Consider the following 20,003-nt stretch of genomic DNA (forward strand, 5'->3'; position numbering starts at 1 on the left):
GCCCCGCCCCCACCCCCAGTTTGCCGAGCTCCGCCCCGCCCCCTGCAGCGGCCCCCAGCGCCCCTACCCACCGCCCCGTGGGTCTGCATCCGCCCACTTACGTCGCTGCCTCCCTCCTTGGATGGGGGGCTTTGACCTTTGCCGCTCTCGGTGGGCGAGTGGCTGGGCTGGACCACATCGGGCAGGTTGGTGTAGCCGTTGCTGTCCGCGTGCAGCAGGCTGCGTTCCTCTTCAGGAGTCTGCAGGGACAGAGGAAAGGGAGCCAGTGCTCGGCTGAGGACAGGGGAGAGCAGGTGCCGGGAAGAAGGGGGGCCCACTCACGCGCTGGACCACCATGGTGCCGCCCCCATAGGGGGTCTGGGTCCCCGCGATCTCCTCCACGTCATGGACCACCATGGTGCTGATGCTGTCTGTGTCTCCGTCGCTGCCATAGGAGAGAGGACGGCCGTCAGTTCCCAGGTCCTGCCTGCCACGGGGTGGAGACAGGGGGACCGGCGGGTGCTTCGCACTGGCTCCTGGTGGACATGGCAGTGGGAGGCCGATGGGGACCCCGGAGCAGACCCCATTGTCTAGATCAGCAGTGACGGCCAGGGTCCCCTAGGAAAAGGAGAACCCTGCCCTCCCCCAGAGCGCCCCCATACCGGGCCCCAGGGGTATCTCTGCTCCCCTCTGATGGCTCGCCATTGCTTTCTTCCTCGTCCTCGCTGCTTTCCACCTCCTCGCTGGAAGACGAGTAGTCCATGGCCTTCTTGGGAGGCCGCGGGGCCTCGTCCAGGGCCCGCTCCTTCAGGAGCACGAAGTCCTGCAGAGGGTGCCGGGTGAGGAGGGGAGGGGTGGGGTACAGGGGGTGCCAGAGGGGAGGGGCTCCCGAGCAGGCCTTCTCACTAACCTCGCCGATGGCACGCTTATAGCTCTGGGAGGGGCGGCGGGGGGAGAAGGACAGCCAGGAGGAAGCAGGAGAGAGGTGAAGAAAGGTCAGTAGCTGAGAAGTGCAGCCCGCAGCCCCTTGGCGCGAGGGTTAAGGAAGGCCCCACCCCAGCACCTGGCTCCTGGGGGCTCCCGAGGCTCCCAGCCCCCACCCAGGAGACGTCAGGGCCGCAGCTGCGGACTTACTGCGGGCCGGCCCGGCCGGGAGCGGTGGTCATCAGGCTTGGCTTTGTTCCCAGGGGAGAGCACCGGGGAGCTATCCAGCTTGGAGGAGGCTGCATGGGGCAGAGCGGGAGAAGGAAGGTCACGGACACCTGGTCGTTCGGGGCGGACCCCAGCGCTCAGCCAGGCTCCACATCCAGCCGGGCCCAGCCTGGCGCCCGAGGGTGTCCTGCCTAAAGTTGCCAAAGGCAGGATCCCTAGGACAGAGACCGGTCCCGGCCCCGGAGGAGGCTGCCCAGGCTGGCGCCATACCTCCCACGCGGTTCCGCTCCAGCGAGCCAGCCTGGGGCAGGTGCCCGTGCGAGGGGAGGGCACCTTCCGAGCGTTCCCAGCCAGGGTCGCTCCTCCTGAGGTCGGGGTTACTGTGGGGAAGGCAGAGACAGGTCAGGAAGATAGGTATCCCCCTGAGCGCTGAGCTGCACAGCAGAGGGAGCCACCACCAGGGGGGGAAGCAGGTGGCAGGAGCGAGGGCAGGAGTGAGTTGGGGAGGGGACAGACAACTCCATTACCTACAGGCGTTGGGCGGACCAGGGGGCTGAGCGGGGGGCCCCGGAGGCTTGGGGGAGCCCCGCTCGGCCCGCCTTTGCAGATAGATTTGCCAGGCGGAGTTGCTGCGAGGTCTGTGGAGGGAGCACAGGGGTGCCGGGGGCGGGGCGGGGGCGCTGAGGTGACGGGGAGGGGGCCTGCCCGCCCCGAGGCAGGTAACCTGGTAGAGTCCCCTCTGTACAGCCCGCCCCACGCCCCGGGCCACCACGCGACTGCCCCCGGGTGCTACCTGGCACGGACGGCCTGAGCCGGCCGGGTCCCTCCGGCCCCACTGGTGTTAAGGGCAGTGGCGATGGACGAGGTCCTCTGAGGCACCTGAGGGGGGCGGGGCGGGGAGGGGGTCGGTGTGCTCGGTGCCAGCGCCGGGCCAGACGCTCGTCAAGCGTGCGGCCTCATCTAGGCCCCCGATGGGTACTCTCCCCGCTTCGCACGGACAGGCAAACCGAGGCTAGGGGAGCTGATGACTTTGTCCACAGTCACGGAGCGGGGACTCCACCCCAGGAAGCCAGCCCCTAGAGCTCCCCCCGCACTCTGGGCATTCTCCCCTCCTCTCAGTCATCCCTGGGGGCAGGGACACAGCCCCGGCCAGCAGTGGCAGCCGGCCCTCCTCCTCCCTTCCAGCCCTGAGCGCCTCTCCATCTCGCCCGCTCCCCACCACTCGCCACCCTTTCCCTCCCAGGCTGTTTGTCTCCCGTTTCCCCGGCCCCGCGGCCCCACCCGTACCTTGGGTGGGGTCTCAGTGTCCGGCCGGACCCAGGATGGGGGGTTCGGGCTGGGGCCAGGCCCTTCCGAGGTGGGATCTGAATTCTGGCGGATGACCGCTCCTCGGGTGCCGGGCGCGGCAGTGGGTGTGGGGACGGCAGGGTCGGGCTCGTGGGAGGCCGGGAAGGCAGCCAGGTTTCGGGTGGGCTGGTCCTGCAGGGACTGGGATCGGGGTACGGGCGCTGCATATGGCTTCAGTGGGACCCGGTGTGCCACCAGGCTCTGCAGGGAAAGACCAGGGAGGGTGGGCTGCCCGCTCTGAGGCACGTCCCCACCTGGGAGGGGGGGGTGCCTGGGCCGGGAGGAAGGAGCAAGGAAAGCCTCGGGCTTCCGAGTGTCCGCTGAAGGAGACGTGCTCCTGAAGGCCGAGAACAGCCGGGACGGGGCCCGCAGCGCCCCCACGGTCCCTGGCTAAGGGTGCGCGCGCTCGCGTGCAGACACATACACGTGACACAGCTGTGCGGAGCGAGGCTCCTGCGTGTGTCATCGCGGGAACGGGGACAGACTCACCTTGTGCGGTCCCTCCTGGGGCTCCACCGGCCTCTGCATAGGAGGAGTTTGGGAAAGGGGGCCCGCGGGCCCGGGGGAGGCCTGGGGGACGGGGGGCTCAGGCCCTGCGCCGCCGGGCTTGGTTTTGGCCAGGGGAGAGTTCTGCTGTTTGTTCATCCTCGTTCTCTCTTCCACCTGCGGTGGGAAAGGGCTTGCGTCCCCCCCTTCTCAAATCACAGGTACCCCCCCCCCGCCCGCCCCCAGACCCCACCCGCGCCAGGCGCCCCGTTCCCCTTTCCGGTGCCCGCCGCGTGCAAGGTCTCGGTCTCGGGCGGTCGGGGCCCGCGGGTACCTCGCGCGCCCAGGCGGGCTTGTCCGCGGGACCGACGCCCCGGCCGTAGTGATACAGCGGCTTCCGGTCTGTGGGCGGGGCCTGCTGCTGCTGCTGCTTCTGCAGCTGCTGCTGCTGCTGCTGCTGCTGCTGCTGCAGGGACTTGAGGTAGGCGTGCTCCTGCTGCAGCTGCCTCTGCAGGCGCTCGGACTGCCGCTGCTCCTCCAGCTGCTTCCGCTTGTACTCCTGGGCCCAAGGGTAGGGACGGCGGCTCAGCGCGGGGCGGCCCCACGAGGGCGCGGGCGAGCCCTTGCCCTCCTCCGGCCGCTCCGGGGGGGGGGAACGGGCGTCTCCCCACCCCCCCCCCCCCGGCGCCTGGCGGGGTCCCCTCCCCGGAAGCGCCGCCGCCCCCGCTCCGGCTCGGGAGCTCTGAGTCCGCATCTTCCCCGAGGAAGCCGGGGACCCCGTTACCAGCAGCAGGGCCTGTTCCTGGAGCAGCTGTTGCTGAAGGATCTCGAGCTGTCGCTGCTCCTCCTCTAGCCTGTGACGAATATATTCCTGGGGGGGGGCGGGGTGGGAGGGCAAAGGGCAGGGGGAGAGGAGGAAAAGGCGGGGGGGGGGCGGCGGCGGCGGCGTGGGAAGGCGGGATCGGTGGGGTGAGGATGAAGAGGAAAGCGGGGAGAATCAGAGAGAGGACAGACGGGGTTGGGGGGAGGCGATGAGGAGGAGGCGGGCGTGCAGGGCCCCGCGAGCGGCGGTGCAGGGGTGAGGCGGCGAGGATGGGGCGAAGAGATGGGGAATGAAGGCACAGAGACAGGAAGAGGGCAGGGAGCCGGGGTGCGGGTCGAAGGGTGGGAGAAAACAGAGAGAGAGAGTGAAGCTGGAAAAGATAGGGGGAATCTGGGGGGTCGGGAAAGAAGCGGAGAGGTGTCCGGTGCAGGGAGGCGGGCGGCGGGCGCAGGGGGAGGCGAGGGAGGGCCGGGTGTTTGCGGCGGGCGCTGTACCTGCTCGCGCTCCGCCTGCCGCCGCTCCTCCTCCCGCCGCAGCGCCTGCATGTCCTCCAGCCGCCGCTCCTCCTTCTCCTGCAGCTTCCGCTGCTCCCGCTCCCGCCGCTGTTGCTGTGAGGGGGGAAGGGGTGGTCTGCGGGTCTGCCCCCGAACTCGGCAGGGCCCGAAGGGGGATCGGGTCCCCTGCCGGAGCGGAGACGCCCACTGGACGGCGCGGGCAGAACCTGCCCCTCGGGACACCGGTGGTGAAAGGCGGCGGCCCCCACCTGCTTCCGCAAGCCCGCCGGCCCCAGAGCCCCGGGGCGGGTTCGGCTCAGGAAAAACCGCTGGGCGAGGCGGCCGCGCCGGGGACGTGCAGGCTGTGCGTGCCTGCTGCCCACGGTGGGCCACCTAGGAGGACACCGGTCCGCTCCTCCGGCAAGCAAGCGGGCGACGGCGCAGCGACGGCCGCTGGCCACAAGGGGGCGGCAGGCGCGCACAGGCGCGGCGGCGTCCAGGCCCGGCCGCCCCAACCGGAGCGGAGCGCGGCCCGGAGCGGCTCCGGGGACACTCTGGCCCTCCGCTGCCGCCAGCAGCCTTTACCACTCGGGGAATCTGTGTGCGGCGCCAGGCTTTCCCACAGGGTGTCCCTGGTTCGGGGGAAGCAGGGGCCGCTTCGGGAAGTCGGACCCGGAGCGTGGGGGTGCTTCCGTCTATACCATCACTTAGATGATTTTTGTGTGAAGTCTGGCTCTCCGTACACTTTAACACCATGGAACGGTTTCAGCCCAAATCCCATCATTTAGGCAATTTTTAAACCAACCTAGACCTCCTTCCTCACCATGACCCTCCTGCAGAGGAAATACATTTAAGCACAGGTGTATACAGATACATGCTTTTTAAATTGGTGAGAAGAAAACCCTGCATCTATCTAAAAGGAAGCTTATTGGGGCGCCTGGGTGGCTCAGTCGGTTAAGAGTCTGACTCTTGGTTTCAGCTCGGGTCATGATCTCACGGTGTGTGAGTTCGAGCCCTGCATCGGGGCTCCGTGCTGACAGCTCAGAGCCTGCTTGGGATTCTCTCTCTCCCTCCCTCTCCCCCCCTCCCCCACTCTCTGTCTCTAAAATAAATAAATAAAACTTAAAAAAAAATAAAAGGAAGATTATTGATGAAAAGGTATCCCCCCTCCCCCCACCCCCCATCCACCTCCAATGAGTGGATGGGCTATTTTCCAGCAAATCTCAGCCCCAAAACCAAAAGTAAAAGGAGGGTCTCTACAAGGAGCTTCCTGCTCAGGGCGCACAGCTGCTTGTGGGCCAGATGCCCGGGGCGCTGCAGTGCGCAGACACTGGGGGGGGGACCTGGGGGGGGGGGAGGGGGGGAACGGGCGGCAGCACAAGGACAGCCGTCCTGAGAGGCTGCCTCCTGGGGGCCGCTGACGCCACCCACACAGGGCCGGCCGGCCTCTGACCCCGCACAGCGCCTTCCCGCAGGGACCTGCAGGCCAGGGGCTGGGCCGCGCGGGGAACCAGTTCCGGGGCGGGGGTAGAAGGGCGAGCCCGGCGCGCAGCCCCACCTCCTCCACGCGCCGCCGCTCCTCCTTCTGCTCCTCGATGCGTCGCTGGCGCTGGTGCAGGAGATGCTTGATGTGCGCCTCGGGGTCCCGCTGCTGCTGCTGCTGCTGCTGCTGCTGCTGCTGCTGCTGCTGCTTCAGAGCCTCCGAGTTGCTCTTATTCTCCTGCTGGAGCCGGAGAAACTCCCGGCGCAGGGTGGACTCCCCGGGCACGTTCATGATGGAGCTGGGGGGCAGGGCAGCCCGGCCGGCACTGGGGTCAGAGCCCGGCCACCGCTCTTGTCCCCGTGGGAGTCTCCGGCCACGGCCAGGGGATGGGACGCATGCCCACCTGCCTGCCCATGGGGGCCCTGCCGCCCGGATCCCCAGCCTGCGGCCCCCAGTTGCCCCCCCCCCCCCCCCCCACCCCGCCCCAACCTCCCCCGCTCACTCCCTCCGCCCATTCCACACTCAGGGGTGTCCCACGGCCTCTGCCTCTCTGGCCCACCACCCCACACCAAGGGTCCCCACGCCGGGGGCACTGCTGCCCTCCGACGGGGGTGGAGGGTGGTGGCCCACCTCGGCTCCCCCTCCTCTCCATGGCTGTCGTCTTCCTCCTCGCTGCCACTGTACTCATACTCCGTCTCCTCTGCAGGGGGAGGTCACCGCTGTTTCTTTACCCAGCGTCCCAGATCCCACCCAGGTCTAGGGAAACCTTCGATGGGGATGACCAACACCTGCGGTGTGGAGCTTGGGCCCAGACCCCGCCGGGGGCGGGACGCGGCAGACTGCACACGCGCACTTACGCACGCGCTTCTGCAAGGATGTAGAAGGGTGGCCCTCCCTGGGAAGGTTGCCTGGGATCAGCAGTCAAAGAAGAAAAACCCCACTGGGACTGGAAGTTTGGGAAGGCGGTCTCCGCGGGAAGGAAGAGCCAGGTGGGGGTGCGTCCTGAGACCCGAGACCCAACACTTGGTGCCTCTCTCGCTCGCCCACTGACCCTTCTCGCCTCGCTTCTTGCGGGAGCGGTCGATGTGGTCCTTGAGCTGGATGCGGACCTGGCGCTCTGTGGGCTGGTCACGGATGAAGGGGAACTTGAGCAGCTGTTCCGTGGGTGGGCGGCTCAGGTAGGTTTTGATGAGACACGTGTCGATGAAGTCGATGAACTTCTTAGACCTGGAAATGAAGGGTGCTCACACTGGGAGGGCCCTCTTGGCAGGGGGAGATCACAAGCAGAAGAGGGAAATCACTCATCCAAAAGCCCCCTCGATTTCTCCTGTCTTATCCACGTCCCGACCCTGGGCCCTGGCCCTGCCCCTCTGTGGTGCAGACCCACACCTGGACACAGGGGATAAGGTGGCAGGGGACACTGGGGGTAAAGCTACTGGGGGATGCAGGGGGTAAGGCAGCAGGGGACACAGCAGGGGACACGGTGGGTAAGGCTAGTGAGGGATGCAGGGGGTAAGAGTAGTGGAGGACACAGGGGATGAGGTGGTGGGGGCGCAGGGGGGTAAGACTAGTGGAGGATGCAGGGGGCAAGGCTAGCAGAGGACACAGGATAAGGCAGCAGGGGACGCAGGGGTAAGGCTAGTTGGAGATGCTGGGGGTAAGGGGGTGCTGGGTGGAGGTGGTGGTGGGGCTTTGTCCAGAGGCCCTGCTTCCCTGACACGCAAACCCCCAGAGACCTACCATTTCTTGGACTTGAGTCTGGGGGGTGGGTTCCGTGGGATGAGGAAGAGGGCTCGCATGGGGTGCATGTCACACAGAGCTGGCACACGGGAGGAACACCATCAGTCCCTCACGCAGCCATGCCAAGAGCCGGAAGGAGCCCTTCCTACCACCCCTCCCTGCGCTCCCAGACGCCACACTTACGGGGGGCTCCCTCTGCCATCTCGATGGCTGTGATTCCTAGAGACCAGATGTCACTCTACAGAGGGACAGGAGAAGGGACAGGAGCACGTTCCAGACAAGCCTCTTCAGGGCCACGTCTGGGTCCCCACCCCTTCCCCGGGCCAGTCTCCAGCCTGCCCACCCCTCACCACCCACATACCATTACAGCTCGTGTTGTCACCCCGACTTTTGGTCTCCCTACCACCCCCTCTCGCTTCCTGCCCTTGGCAGTCTCCGTGCACCCCACTCTGCTCTGTACCCTGTAATCGTAGGTGGCATCGGGGTTCTCGTCACAGGCGATGACCTCCGGGGCCATCCAGTAGGGGGTTCCGATGAAAGTGTTCCGCCTGCCCACAGTACGGTCCAGCTGAGCGCTCACGCCAAAATCCACTGGGAAGACATGGAGGGAGGGGTCACGACAGAGGATCATGCCTGCGCCCCTCGCCCCGGGCCGGGTGCGCCCCGGGGCACCCAGACGTTCTCTGGCCCTTCCGCCCCATCAACGTCTCGTCTCAAAGAGCCTGACCTAATCTCCGTGTTGTGGCAAGACACCCACGTGAAAAGGCCAAGCGACAGGCAGGAGGGGCTGGGATCCCCCGTCTCCCCGGGGGGCCTACACGGCACCTGTGACATACGGGTGGCAGGGCCCCTCGGGGGAGATGAGGAAGGGCAGGAGAGAGACTCCCAGCCTGCAGGTGGTTAGACCTGAGCCATCAGAGGAAATAGAGGGGCCTCCCCTTCTGTCCTGGAGGTCCCGGGGCCCCATTCGCCTCAGGAGGGAGCGACCTACCCAGCTTGACCTCGGCGTTCTCTGTCAGCAGCACGTTCTGCCCCTTGATGTCTCGATGGATCACCTTGTGGGCGTGGAGATGGGCTAGGCCCTGGGGCGGGACAGTGGGGAGGTGAGCCTCGGTGCCGGAGGACGTGGACGAGAGCCAAGGAGCGGGGCAGGCACCCGCATGGACAGGGCCGGGTGGAAGGCGCAGCCCCCGCCACCCCGGAGCCCAAGCGCAGGCTGGGTTTTCACAGGGAGCGTCCTCAGAGTGGTGGCCCCCGAGAGTCCCCGGCAGCCGCGGGGCCACCGGCAAAGGGGCAGGCTTGTCCCCCCGGCCGCCTGAGATCACGCCAAAGCTGGGGCCCTGTCCATCCCTGCCCCCCTCGGCCACCGCTGCTCGGAAAGGATGCCGCCGCGGGGCCTCCCGTGCAGGGAAGGCCCGGGTGTGGGCAGAAGGGCCAGCTGGGGCCTCACCCGGAGGATCTCCCTGCAGATGTAGGCGATACAGTCCTCCTTCAGGGCGTTCCCTTTTGTGTTCTTCACCAGGTCTGTCACGGAGCCAGCGCCGCAGAACTCCATCACCAGCTACGGCCCAGGAGCGCCGGAGGGAAAAGCACCGGTCAGGCAAGGCGTCCCCCCGCCGGCCTCCCGGGGGGGAGGACCCCAGGGCCCCAGCCAATGTGAGCCGCAGAGCAGGGGTAGGAGACTGCTCACAGAGGCCACAGGCTCCCCGAGGTTAGGAGAGGAAAAGGCAACACCGGGGGAAAGACAGGCCGGGTCCCAAGTAGGAGCCCAAGGAACCGGGGATGCGGCACACAAAATGACACGCACGTGCGTGTTTTCCTTGAGGAGCACCCAATGTGTGCACCAGGCCCCCGCTGGGACGCATAACCCCCAAACTAGAACTCCCTGGCGTGGAGGTTGGCAACCTTGGCCATGGAGCTGATAATTTACATTTTTAAATGGTTAAAAAAAAAATCGAAAAACGAAGCATACAAAATTCAAAGTTTAGCATCCTAAATAAAGGCTTCTGGGAATACAGCGACATTCCTGTTCCCATTCGTTTATGCATTGCCTGTGGCTGCTTTCCCGGTTCAGCGGCCAGGCTGAGTGGCTGGGACAGAGACCGTATGATGCGCAGAGCCCCAAACATCTACTCTCCGGCCCTTCACAGAAAGTCGGCCACAGCCTGACCCAGAGACAAGCAAGGGGCTAAGGACCAGCGAGTCTCCAGGTCCGCCAGAGACGAAGCAGTGCGGGGGGTCCGCCAGAGAGCTGCAGGGGGAAAGCTGGTGAGACTCCAGCACAGAGGCAGGGGCCAAATCGGTCCCCTGGGGACTCGGACGCCTGTTCAAGTGCTTCCCTGCACGTTTTCCAAAAGCCACATGCAGCGCAGAAGGAGGCCGGCCGGACATATACACTTGCAAGTGCGAGAAAGGTCACTCGCGTGCCTAGCGCCCCGGCCTGGGCCTCGCCCTCTACCAAGCTCAGGGAAGCGGGCTGGGGTGGGGGGGAAGGACGGCGTCCATCGCGCCCGGAAGGGGGCACCCAGCCCAGCGCCCCCAGTCCTCCGTGACATCACCCTCACGGCCGGCAGGTAAACACACAGGAAGTGTTGCTCACCTTGCTCTGTGTGCACAGTCTGTGTGAGTGTCTCTAAAAAGACTAAGTGCCTTGGAAGCAGGGACCGTGACTCGCGTCTCTCCGTGCAGGGTACACAGAAGGTGCTCAATAAGTACTTGTCTGGCAACTGGTGGGAGGGGGGACCTAGCACCAGCTTTAAGCTCCCCACGGCCGCCACCAGGCTCCCTGGCACTCTCCCCTAGGGGCCGGGCTGGGCAGCAGGAAGGGTGAGGCCGGGAAGAGGCCCAGGCTAGGGAGGGCAATGACTCTCAGGAATGTTCTGGGCCAGGAGGGAACACGGGGGAGGCCCAAAGGGGCCTCTGCAAGCTCCGGGTGGATTAATCGCCCAGGAGGGCCTGTGCACTGCCAGGAGGGCCTGAAGCTGGAAGCACAGGCGTCTGGGGCTACTGCTCTCGCGGGGGGCTGGGTACCGGGGCAGGACGGACGGGCGCACCCGCTCCCCCAGCCCCTGCTTGTTGCCACCTAGTAAGCACGTGCCGCACACAGGGCGCGGTGCCGGTCAGGACAGAAGTGTGGGCAAACCCCAGGACGCTGCCCCCCAGACACGCAGTGGACGAGAGGCGGCAACACGCGAGGCACCACGCGCATCTCACCCAGAGCTGGTCGTCGTTTCCGGGGGGGCTCTTCTTTATGAAGGCCCCGTAGTAGGTGGCGATGTTGCGGTGGTGAGAGTACTTCTTTAGCATGTTGATCTCCTGCTTGATCTCCTCCTCCTCGTCCTGTAAGTGGGAGGGGGTCAGCCCACGGGCGGGCCCCCAGCCCTTCCCAGCGCCCCCACTCTCCCTGGGCCCCCACCGCCCCTACCTCCGTGACGTCCATGACCTTGATGGCAGCCAGCTGCCCAGTCTTGACGTGCCGACCCTGCGGGACAGAGAGCCGGGAGTGGAGGGTGTGGGTCCACATCCAGGGAGGGCTGGATTCTGGGAGAGGCCACACCTTTTGGCTGTTTCTGTCTTAGGCAGTGTCCCTGTGGTACCGGACCCCTTCACTTATGGGTCGGTCACAGGGGCAGACAGGGCTCCAAGGACAAAAAGCGCTACGCTGGGTAGAGATCCAGGGTCTCCCGCCTACAATAGCTGAGGGAGGAGAGTGGGATTCACCTATGCTTTGCTGTGGCCTCCCCGGTGTGGATTTGCCACAGTCTGAAGGATAGAGCAGTGAGTCAGAGATCCTCTCCTCCCTGGGAGGGGGCTGAATGAGGGCTCTGCCTCTCTGGCAACTTCTATGCAGGACAAAAGCACCTGATTTCCCACCCCACCCCCTCTGCCCAGGAAGACTTCCCCAGAATCTCCCTACTCCGTTTTTTAGTAGTACTGACAGGGAAGAATAAAGACAGAGTTGAGACTGGAGGGAATCTCGGGGAAACAGAGAAGACTGGCTGACGTGCGTCGATGCCCCATCACCAGTGTGAGTGGGAAAGTAACTTCTAGAGCGCGTCCCTGCCATTCCCCCTCCCCCCAGCCTTCTGACGTTCCTAGCAGAAGCCTTGGACAGGAAGGTCCAAGCCCTCCCAGGGAAGGGCAGGGTGGGGGGAGGCAGCCCCTTGTGGGGACGGACATGGGTATGGCCAGCCCGTGGATTATCTTTATCCTCAGCAGTCATTTGAGACCCCAAACCCAGAGAGGCAGTAGAGAACAGAGCTACTCTTGCCATGGCAACGACCAGGCAAGAGATGGGTGAACCGGGGATGCCTTTTCCCCAAAGCTTACAGGGTGGTCCCCGTGACCCCTGCGACACGGGGACGTGTGAACGGGCTCAGCTCCCTGCTGGGGCCTGTGCCCTCGGGGCCTCCAGCTCTGGGGCAGCACCCTCCCTGGACTCATCTGCCGGGCGGGCAGTCTCCCCCCTCCAAGGGTGCCGCCAGGCTAACGCTACAGGCAGACGGTGGGGAGATGCTACTTTGTGTGGGGGAGAGGGGTGGCGGCTTCGGGAGCTCAGGCACACCACTTCCGCCCAGGAGGCCCCGGAGCTCCACCAACTGCAAGGCTGGGTCTCCCTGCGGCCTTGGGAGCAGCCAACCTACAGCCTCGCTGAGTCCCCAGGGGAGCGCCCCGGCCCGCGCCCCTGCCCGCACCCACCCGGTACCAGGCCTGCTCCCGCAGCACCCAGCACGTCTGCGCTCGCCACACAGGCCAGCGAAAACAGCCCCCCTCCTGGGCTCCCCTCCCCCGTCATTGTTACCCTCTCTCCCTGCGCCCCCCCCCCCCCCCCCGATCCCCAGACCTATGGTCCACTTCTGTCACCGTCCCGACAGGGCCCCGCGGACGACGGGCACCCTCCCACACGTGAGTCTCACCTTGTACACCTGCCCGTAAGTTCCATTGCCCACAACCTCCACCAGTTCAAAGATTCCAGCGGGGTCCTGCAGGGAGGGGGACGAGAGGGGGAGAAGGAGGAAGCGTCAGGGCCTCAGAACGGGACTATGAGCCAGAGCGGGGAAGAGGGATGCAGTGGGAAGAGGGCACCCTGGTATACTACGAAGGGCCTCAGGGGAACCCCGACGGCCAGCTGCGCTTTTCCTGGGCTGGTTCAGAGTTCACGTTCTAGAGGAAAAGTCAGAAGAAGGTGAGAGAAAATGGACGTTGGGAACCAGGCGGCTTTCCAGACGTGCTCCTGACTTCACGCTCAGTGACACGCTGAGTCTGTGGCCTCACGTGCGAAGCGGGGGCGCCCGAGGACGCGCCCCCGGAGCTGGGGTCAATTTGAAGTGAGGCGACGCCCATGAAAAGCCTGAGCCCCTGCCTGGCACGGAGCACGTGTGCAATGGGAGTTAATCGGCACTGTTATTTCACTTTGTAGAAGCAGGGCCGGGGAAAGCCAGCGGGGGGCCGGATTCGAGAGCCTCCCTCCTGGGTCCCTGTCCCTCTTCTTCCCCGTCCTGAGACCCAGGGCTTCTGGGCCGGGGCTGGGGGCACTCTCGGGGAGAGCAGGTGACAGCGAGAGGGCCTCCGGGAGGGGCGGTGGGGACGCGCGGCACTCTCAGTCCCCGCTTTCCGGAGCCAGCGGTGCCAGGAGAGGCACGGGGCTCAGACAAAGCCTCCACAGAGGCTCACGGCCCGCGGGACCACAGCTGCTGGGCGGCCACCCGCACCCCCGCCGGCGGGACTCGATTCGGAGCGGGAGGCTGGGCGCGCCAGCCCGAGGGGCCCCACACGCGGGGAGGACGTCACGAGAAGAGCCGGGCCGGGGCCTCTGTGCCGACAACCCGAAAAGGATACGACCCGAAACTCCTTTCGCCCCGACTCTGAAAACCAAGCTAGGATTTCTGGAAAACCAAACGCAAGAGCCCCTCACCCTTGGTCCACTGCCATCAGCAGGGAGACACCAGCCCGAGGCCCCCGCAGAGCATCCACACCGACCTCCCTGGTCACAGCGGGCGCCACCGTGTCCCGGAGCCGGAAGAAAGGGAAGCAGCGAGCGCAGCCCGGGGCCGACGGCACATCCCGACCGCTCGGGTCGTCCGCGGGGCAGGGCTGCCCCTCCCCTCGGGGCCGCGCTGACCGGCCCGGGATGTCGTGGCTGTGTGTGGCCGAAACCAAAACCACACCAACAAGGCAACCTCGACCGGGTCTCAAACAAACAGCGGGCCCACGGGAGACGGACAAGCTGTCACCGTGGGGGGACCAACGCCAGGTCTGTCTGAACCGAGACGTGCGAGGAGACCGGGCCCCGTTCTCTCGAGCGCCCGCAGCTCCACGCTCGGGGAGGGGGCCCCGCAGCCCCCAGGACGGGCTCACCCGCGCTGGCACCTCCGACCTCTGCCTGTGGGCAGGTCCCCGCTTCCGACACGGACGGAGACGGCAAGACGGGTGCTCCTCAGCCAATGGGAAGCACGATGCCCCCACGAGTCCGACCACTGCACCGCGAACACCTCAAACCGGCACAGACAGAGCTCATCTCGGACCCCGACCCACCTCCTCCTCACGTGTGTGGGAGACACAGGGGTATGAAAGCCACCCTTGAGGTCAGACACCGTGTCCGGGTTTGCGGTTCCAAGCCCGTTTCCTGACCCACAAACCAGGACGGCCGCACCTGCTGGGAAGGGTCGTTCCGAGAATCAGGTCGAGACCAGGCACGTGACACGCAGTCACGGTGCCCGACAGCTTGCACGGAACATGCTCGGGACGCTGTCCCTTCTCCGCCTGTCAACAGCGGCACCGTTTTCCACACCGGTCACCCTGTCCTTCCTCCCCTCCTCTCAGTCCCGCCCCGGCCCCGGGCTCCTGCCTCCCGGTCCCCTCCAGCTCCCGGAACAGAGTCCCGACACCTCCATGCCGGTTGCGCTGCCCCCATCGGTAGCCAGCTGGTGGATAATTTCCGAGGCTGGGTCTGTGCCCGCCCTGGGCCGGGCTGGGCCCTGAGCAGGGAGATCTGTAAGGCAGCTGTCCCTTGCTTCTCTCACCTGTTAAACGTTTACCGAGCACAGATAATCCAGGGTGGCGACCCCCCAGCGGACACAACAGGAGGCCAACACACAAGAAGCACGGAGGGTCCCCGATGGACCCGCAGTCGACAGGCCAAGTGCCCCGAGGCAGCGGTGCGGATTTTATGCCAGAAGAACGCTGTGGGCTGTCCAGGCTTCGAGAAGCTTCCAGTGGAGCGGAGGCTCCTGCAGAGCAACCTTCCAGGAGGACGCGGGCACTGACCGGTTCGGGGCGTCGGACTGGGAAAAGGTCCCTCTCACAGCCCCAGGGACAGCCATCAGTCAGGCCTGGCACGTCCCACAGGCTCCTGGAGGAGACCACACTGGGTGGAGCGGACAGGAAGGAGGAACAGAGGAGCTGAGGCTGGCCTCTGAGGAACAGTTGTGCATCCCCACGGGGATAGCAGGACAGCCTGGGGGGAGCACGCCTGGGGGGAGCACCGGGAACATCCGTGTGGCCAGAGGGGCTGCGGGTGAGGGGCAGCGGAGCCCAGGGGCACAGCAGCCCCTGGGGAAGCCTGGCCAAGAGGAAGGGATCAGGTGACAGGCAGCAGGGCAGACAAATGGTTGTGGAGACAGGAAGGCGTCTCATGCCCGCGGAGGAAGAAGACAGAGAGACAGGGGACCGATGAGGCGCGCTGGATGGCTCTCTTGGGGCCCGTGAGGGCGTGTGTGTCCGTATACATCCCACCTTGTGTAGACGGCACGCCCCACGGGCTTACAGTGGTGACGCGGCACAAGTCTGGCTTCTCCCCGACGCACACACCCGAGGATTCAGAAGGCACAGTTCAAGTGGGATTCCTGCACTGATCTGGCCTCACACGCGGGCCCTTGGAACGTGCCTTGTCCGCGTGCTCAGTCACTCTCTTCGCTGGGGATCCGGAGGACCCTCCGGAGGAGGTGCTCTGCTCCTGGGGAGCACCAGCCAGTCCCGGCCCCTGCACGCAGGCCCAGCCCCATGACGACACTGCTGGAGGCCTCCTCCAGCTCTTCCTCTCGGAGCTCACACTCAGGTGGGGGCCCGGATAGGGAGGAGAAGCTGGGGAAGAGAGGCCTACACAGGGTGTCCAGGGTGCGGGCTCTCAAATGTCACGGTACAGGAGAATCACTTGGGAACGGACTCCTAGGATCTGGCTCCAGGGGCTCTGGTTTAGCACACAGGCCTGGGGGGAGGAGCAGAATCTGTACATTTAAGAGATGCCTGCCCCCCCCCCCCGCCGCCCCTCCCGGGGGTTCTAACACACTCCGAGAAGCTGCGCCTCAGGGAGGTACTGGCAGGGGACGGGGTGTGGGGTCCCCGGTAGCAGTAGGTCTGCGTGACCTCGGGCGGCAGCGCGGGCAGCATCTCTGCGCCACGAACTGATGAACGACTGCCCTCCCGTGATGGCCCCTCAGCCCCTCCGTCCTCACACCAGCCCTGCCTACAAATGACCTTTTCCTGTCAGCCAAGCCAAATCCCGCTGTTTTCAGGAAGTCCTCCCTGAAAGTCTTCCCAAGCTATCCCACCCATGAATTCCGACTTCGATGTCACGGTGGAGACGGTGAGATTTAAGTTTCTCAAGAACAGGACTAAGGGGACGTGCATTTTTAAAAAAATAATCTGAGAGTAAGACGAGGTTGTCAACTCTTGCCATTTCTATTCAATGTTACACTGGTGGTTCTCGCCAGGGTGATTAGGAAAGAAAAAATAAAAGGCATCCAGGTTGGAAAAGAAGAAGGGAAACTGTCTCTGTGTGCAGATGACATAATCAAGGATGCAAAAATTCCAAGGAATCTACTAAAAATCTACTAGAACTAATCAATGAATTCAGCAAGGTTGCAGGATATAAGACTAATAAACAAAAACCAACTGTATTTCTATGTACTACAATGAGTAACCCAAAAATGAAATTAAGAAATCAACTCCATTCATACTAGCATCCAGAAGAATACATTTAGCCAAAGTGTCAGACACGTGCACTGAAAACTATAGACATTGTTGGAATAAGTTAAAGACTTACGTAAACAGAAAGATTTCCCACGTTCATGGATCAGAACGCTTAATATTGTTAGTATCTATAGATTCGATGCACTTCTATCAAAATCCCAGTGGGCATTTTTGCAGAAACTGACCAGCTTATCCTAAAAATCCTATGGAAATGCAAGGGATCCAGAAGACACAAACAATCTTGAAAAAGAACCAAGTTGGAAGACTCACACTTCCCGATTTCAAAACTGACTACATAGGCACAGTGATAAAGACAGGAGTACCAAGTCATTCCACAGTCTTTTCAACAAATGATGCTGGGGCAACTGAGTGTCCACATACAAAAGAATGACACTGGATCCCTACCTCATACCATAGACAAATATTAACGCAAAATGGATCAAAAACCTAAAACTATAAGAGCTAAAATCATAGAAATCTTTTTTTTTCCCCTGCTCCCTAACACCACAGAAACCTTAAAAGAGAACACAGGAGTAAATTTTTATGACCTTGGATCAGGCAATGGTTTCTTACAAATGACACCAAAAGCGTAAACAACAACAAAAACCATAAATTGGATTTCCTCAAAATTTAAAACTTTTGAGCTTCAAAGGACACCAACAAGAAAGTGAAAAGACAACCCATATAATGAGAGAAAACATTTTAAATTATGTATCAGATGGCCACCTGGGTGGCTCAGTTGGCTAAGCATCTGACTTCGGCTCAGGTCATGATCTCATGGTTCATGAGTTTGAGCCTCAGCTCAGAGCCTGGAGCCTCCTTCGGATTCTGTCTCCCCCTCTGTGCCCCTCCCCGACTTGTGCACGCACACACACGCCCACTCTCTCTCCCTTTCTCAGAAATAATACATGAATCAGCTTCAAATAAATGAATGAATAAATGAAAAAATAAATATCAGATAAGGGACTTGTATCCAGAATACAAAAAGGACTCCTTAAGAATAAAATAATAAAAAGACAACCCAATTAAAAAGTAGGCAAAGGAGGGCACCTGGGTGGCTCAAACGTCCAACTTTGGCTCAGGTCACGATCTCATGGTTTGTGGGTTCGAGCCCCATGTCGGGCTCTGTGCTGACAGCTCGGAGCCTGGAGCCTGCTTCAGATTCTCCCTCTCTCTCTGTCCCTCCCCTGCTCACACACACACACGCGCTCACACACTCTCTCTCTCTCAAAAATAAATGATTAAAAGTTAAAAAAAAAAAAAAAGCGGGCAAAGGATCTGAATAGACATTTCTCCAAGGATCTACAGTGTGGCCAATAAGCACCCGAACAGATGTTCAGCATCATTAGCCACACACGGCCACTAACGGGCTAACTCAAAAGGACGGACAGCGACACGCACTGGCGAGGATGTGGAGAACTTGGAGCCCTGGTGGGAACGTAAAACGGTGCAGCTACTTTGGGAAACAGTCTGGCAGTTCCACAAAATGTAAGACAGAAAGTTCCCACATGACTCAGCAAGTAGACGTCCCAGAGAACGGAAAACGTACGTACACACAGGAATCTGTACACGTAGTGTTCACGTGACTGTTATTCACAGCAGCCAAGAAGCGGCAATAACCCAATGTCCATCAGCCGGTGAACGGATAAATACCCATGCAACAGAATATTATTTGGCAACGAAAAGGTATGAAACAATGACCCACACCACAACGTGGACGACCGCTGCAAACACGCGAAGTGGAAGAAGCCGGTCGCAAGGCCCCGTGTTGAATGGCTCCGTTTGTGTGCAATGTCAATGGCAGGCAAATCCGTAGGGGCAGAAAGTAGTGGCGGCTTCCGGGAGCAGGGGAACGGTGGGGACTCCCAGCGGGCACGGGACTTTACTTGGGGCTGATGATAACGCTCTGACATTGGACTGTGGCGACAGCAAGTCTGTGAATCCACCAAAGTCTACTTCACGGAATCCTGTGCTATGTGAGCTCTGTATCGATAAAGCTGGGGTGCCCGGCTGGCTCAGGCAGAAGAACATGGGACTCTAGATCTCAGGGTCGTGAGTCTGAGCCCCACGCTGGGCACAGAGATTACTTCATAAAAACAAAACACAATTAAAAAAAAATCTGATGAGCATGTCCCACGGCACTCAATAGACTGTTTTGATCGGGGACGGTTTCCACACGAAGAAAGTAACCCTACAAACGTGGGAGGGGGCCCTCAAAGTGCTCTTGGTCTGGTAACACATACGGAGTCCTGAGCCAAGCACAGAAAATGATAAAATCTACATGATTCAGAGTTAGGGAACTCGGTTCCCGTTTTTGGCTCTGCTGCTAAGAGGCTGTGTGTCTGGGGGTAAGTCACTTAAGCTCTCTGGGGTCCCCACCAACAAGAGAAGAAAACATTCCGGCTCGCTCTCTATGGTTCTAAATGCTCAAGTCCACACCCCACAAAGCTGTCAACCTAATGACTATGTCATCACTTCCTCCCCGTGCGCCAGGGTCTGTGCTGGGCTCAGGAATACAGCGGTGAATGAAATGAGGTGGTCTTTGCCACGAGGTTGCTGACAGTCTGAGGGGGGAGGCTAACACTTTAATTATAAGCGAGGGGCTTGTCTGTGCCACAGACACATCAGGGCACTAGGACAACACCCTTCCCAAGTCCAGGAGTTCAGGGAGGGGCTCTAGTGAGGGCAGCAGGGTCTAAGAGCCCTCCGGTGCTCTCCTACGGGCAGGGGACGCTATCACCTGTCCCTTCCGTGTGGCCCTTACCCGTCCCGCTTACACGTCTGTCTCAGACACCTGTCTCGCGGCCCACTCTTCCCACAGCCCTTTAACAATTAAGTAGCTGGCAACCTGGCATCTTCGTTCTTCCTGGCGCTGCTGAGGGCTCTGGAAGTACAGGGTCATGACAGACGTGGAGGAAGGTGCTGGTGGCTCGCTCGAGTCACGGGTGAAGGGGGTTTGGAACAAGTGTGTTTCCTGCCAGGAGTCGAGTACAGCCAGAAAGTGGCAGAGCCGAGCTCTGCCCTAAAAACTTTTGACTCCGAGGCCTGCGTTGCCCTGCTCAGAGCTCCTTTGCCTGAGGGACCATGTTCCCAACCATTTGGTCTCATTTCTTTGCTCTTTAAAGCTTTAAGTAATACCTACACCCAACGTGGGGTTCCAACTGACGACCCTGAGATCAAGAGTCACACGTTCCCCACCGGCTGGGCCGGCCAGGTACCCCCCGATTTGGTTCCTTCCTTCCCTGAGTCACAGCTCCTGGCCCTCAGCCGGGTTCCCGACCCAAGGTAGGCAGTCCAAGGCCACAGAGAAAAGACACGCTGGGGCGGACCTCCCGCACCAGCCGTTCCCCGACCAGGACCCAGAGGGAACACGCCAGACGGCACACGGAGACAGGGCTGGAGAGGCCGTGAGCAGGTCAGACGCGGGAACGCGGAGGCTGTTAGTGGGAGGAGGGCCCCCGAGAACAGGGCAGAGTGGAGGGGGTGGAAGTGAGGACAGGACGCCCGATGGATTCCAGCTGTCCCCTGG

At 62.4% G+C, this 20,003-nt stretch overlaps 1 protein-coding gene across 10 annotated transcripts in view; it reads right to left on the reverse strand.

Moving 5' to 3' along the window:
- The window catches only part of MINK1 (misshapen like kinase 1), a 43,059-nt gene that overhangs the window by 3,288 nt on the left and 19,768 nt on the right, over positions 1-20,003 (reverse strand). The window contains exons 2-25 of one of the 10 annotated variants that reach the window (XM_042914361.1): positions 12,421-12,486; positions 10,929-10,985; positions 10,718-10,843; positions 8,955-9,065; positions 8,496-8,586; positions 7,965-8,095; positions 7,688-7,742; positions 7,505-7,583; positions 6,816-6,991; positions 6,395-6,464; positions 5,840-6,062; positions 4,282-4,395; positions 3,749-3,835; positions 3,299-3,523; positions 2,968-3,141; positions 2,419-2,679; positions 1,925-2,010; positions 1,659-1,769; positions 1,402-1,511; positions 1,114-1,202; positions 890-913; positions 642-802; positions 322-424; positions 102-239 (exon numbers count right to left, since the gene is read on the reverse strand). In XM_042914361.1, coding sequence (XP_042770295.1) covers positions 102-239; positions 322-424; positions 642-802; positions 890-913; positions 1,114-1,202; positions 1,402-1,511; positions 1,659-1,769; positions 1,925-2,010; positions 2,419-2,679; positions 2,968-3,141; positions 3,299-3,523; positions 3,749-3,835; positions 4,282-4,395; positions 5,840-6,062; positions 6,395-6,464; positions 6,816-6,991; positions 7,505-7,583; positions 7,688-7,742; positions 7,965-8,095; positions 8,496-8,586; positions 8,955-9,065; positions 10,718-10,843; positions 10,929-10,985; positions 12,421-12,486 — 2,868 coding nt within the window. Of the gene's footprint in view, positions 1-101; positions 240-321; positions 425-641; positions 803-889; positions 914-1,113; positions 1,203-1,401; positions 1,512-1,658; positions 1,770-1,924; positions 2,011-2,418; positions 2,680-2,967; positions 3,142-3,298; positions 3,836-4,281; positions 4,396-5,839; positions 6,063-6,394; positions 6,465-6,815; positions 6,992-7,504; positions 7,584-7,687; positions 7,743-7,964; positions 8,096-8,495; positions 8,587-8,954; positions 9,066-10,717; positions 10,844-10,928; positions 10,986-12,420; positions 12,487-20,003 lie in introns of all 10 variants that reach the window. The other 9 variants (XM_042914363.1, XM_042914360.1, XM_042914366.1 and 6 more) reach the window with 9 other exon arrangements.

Source organism: Panthera leo, chromosome E1 (genome assembly GCF_018350215.1).
Source record: "Panthera leo isolate Ple1 chromosome E1, P.leo_Ple1_pat1.1, whole genome shotgun sequence".
In the NCBI taxonomy this organism is placed as follows: domain Eukaryota; kingdom Metazoa; phylum Chordata; class Mammalia; order Carnivora; family Felidae; genus Panthera; species Panthera leo.